We start from the raw sequence: 1,113 nt of genomic DNA, 5'->3' as shown, positions 1-1,113 counted from the left end.
TGCAAAAAAGCACGAAGCAGTGAGCGCTCAGGGCCGGGCAACGGCAGACACGAGGCTACAGGCCTTGGCGGCCGGGCCCCCGGGACCACGGGGCCTTCAGAGCGGCCTGCGGGACGGGCGGCCTGCGGGGCCTTCGGAGCAGAGGAGGAAGCTGACTTCGGCCGACAGGCTGTGGGGCAGCAGGTGAAGAGCCCGAGACTTGTCCTGCGAGCTACCGCAAGGCCACAAAATTCAGAGGTGGCGGGGCCACGGTCTGGCTGTGTGAGCCGGACGCCCGGTGTCCCTCTAGCCCAGTGGACACCTCCACGTGGTCTTTCCTTAAAACGCACATCTATTTTCCTACTGGTCACACTGCAGTGACGTGTCTGTCTCCTCCGAGACCATCCTCTGAGACAGGGCTCCTTAGACTGAGACGCTGCTACAGGGCCTGGCAGAGGCCGGGTGCCCAGCGGTGAGCTGCGAGGACGCCCCTGTGACTATGCGTCTACCTAACAAGCCGCGACAGGCACGTGGACGTTCCACAGTCCAGCACCTGAGCGGGGGAAGCAGGTGTTCCAGAACGAAGGAAGGAAAGGCGACGTCACTCCTTCATCCCAACAACCACGTGACCTTTAAACTTCCAAATGTTAACTACTAAATACGTACTTTTTACTTCTAGTCATTTTTACTAAATTCTTTGTTTTAATTCGCAGGGACCTCGCCGACTCTGGGTTGAGCATGTCGGTGTGGGGGTTCCCGACGTGGCCAAGCACTGACCGCGAGCCGTGAACGCCCCGCGAGGTGACGCCCACCAGAGTAAAGGGAAACCGCGAAGGGAAGCTGGTGCAGGTGAGCGAGCCCGCTGCTGCCCCCAAGCAACCTCTCGTGACGGCATGGCCTTCTAGAAGCCCACGCATTCTGCCCAACGCACGTTTAACTCCCGTCAGCCTCACCTCGTGGACGAACACCGAGAACCGCGCCAGGATCTGCAGCGTGAGCCTCCACAGGCGATGAGCCAGCGACGGCAGGAACAGCGTGTCCGACCAGCAGCCCTGCAGGCTGCTCCAGGTCGCATGGGAGGCCAGGAGGCAGAAGGAGCTGCCAGCTGCAGAGAGATGCACGTGGGAGGGGCCT

At 61.4% G+C, this 1,113-nt stretch overlaps 1 protein-coding gene across 1 annotated transcript in view; it reads right to left on the bottom strand.

Annotated features, from left to right (window-relative positions):
- The window catches only part of COG2 (component of oligomeric golgi complex 2), a 25,016-nt gene that overhangs the window by 6,739 nt on the left and 17,164 nt on the right, over positions 1-1,113 (bottom strand). Inside the window, exons 12-13 of the mRNA XM_025039058.1 lie at positions 697-1,084; positions 157-211 (exon numbers count right to left, since the gene is read on the bottom strand). Coding sequence (XP_024894826.1) covers positions 157-211; positions 697-1,084 — 443 coding nt within the window. The remainder of the gene's footprint in view (positions 1-156; positions 212-696; positions 1,085-1,113) is intronic.

The sequence above is a fragment of the Pteropus alecto genome, unplaced genomic scaffold, assembly GCF_000325575.1.
Source record: "Pteropus alecto unplaced genomic scaffold, ASM32557v1 scaffold189, whole genome shotgun sequence".
Classification (NCBI taxonomy): domain Eukaryota; kingdom Metazoa; phylum Chordata; class Mammalia; order Chiroptera; family Pteropodidae; genus Pteropus; species Pteropus alecto.
Note: the sequence above shows the minus strand (reverse complement) of the source record. Positions and strands in the feature narration are given on the sequence as shown.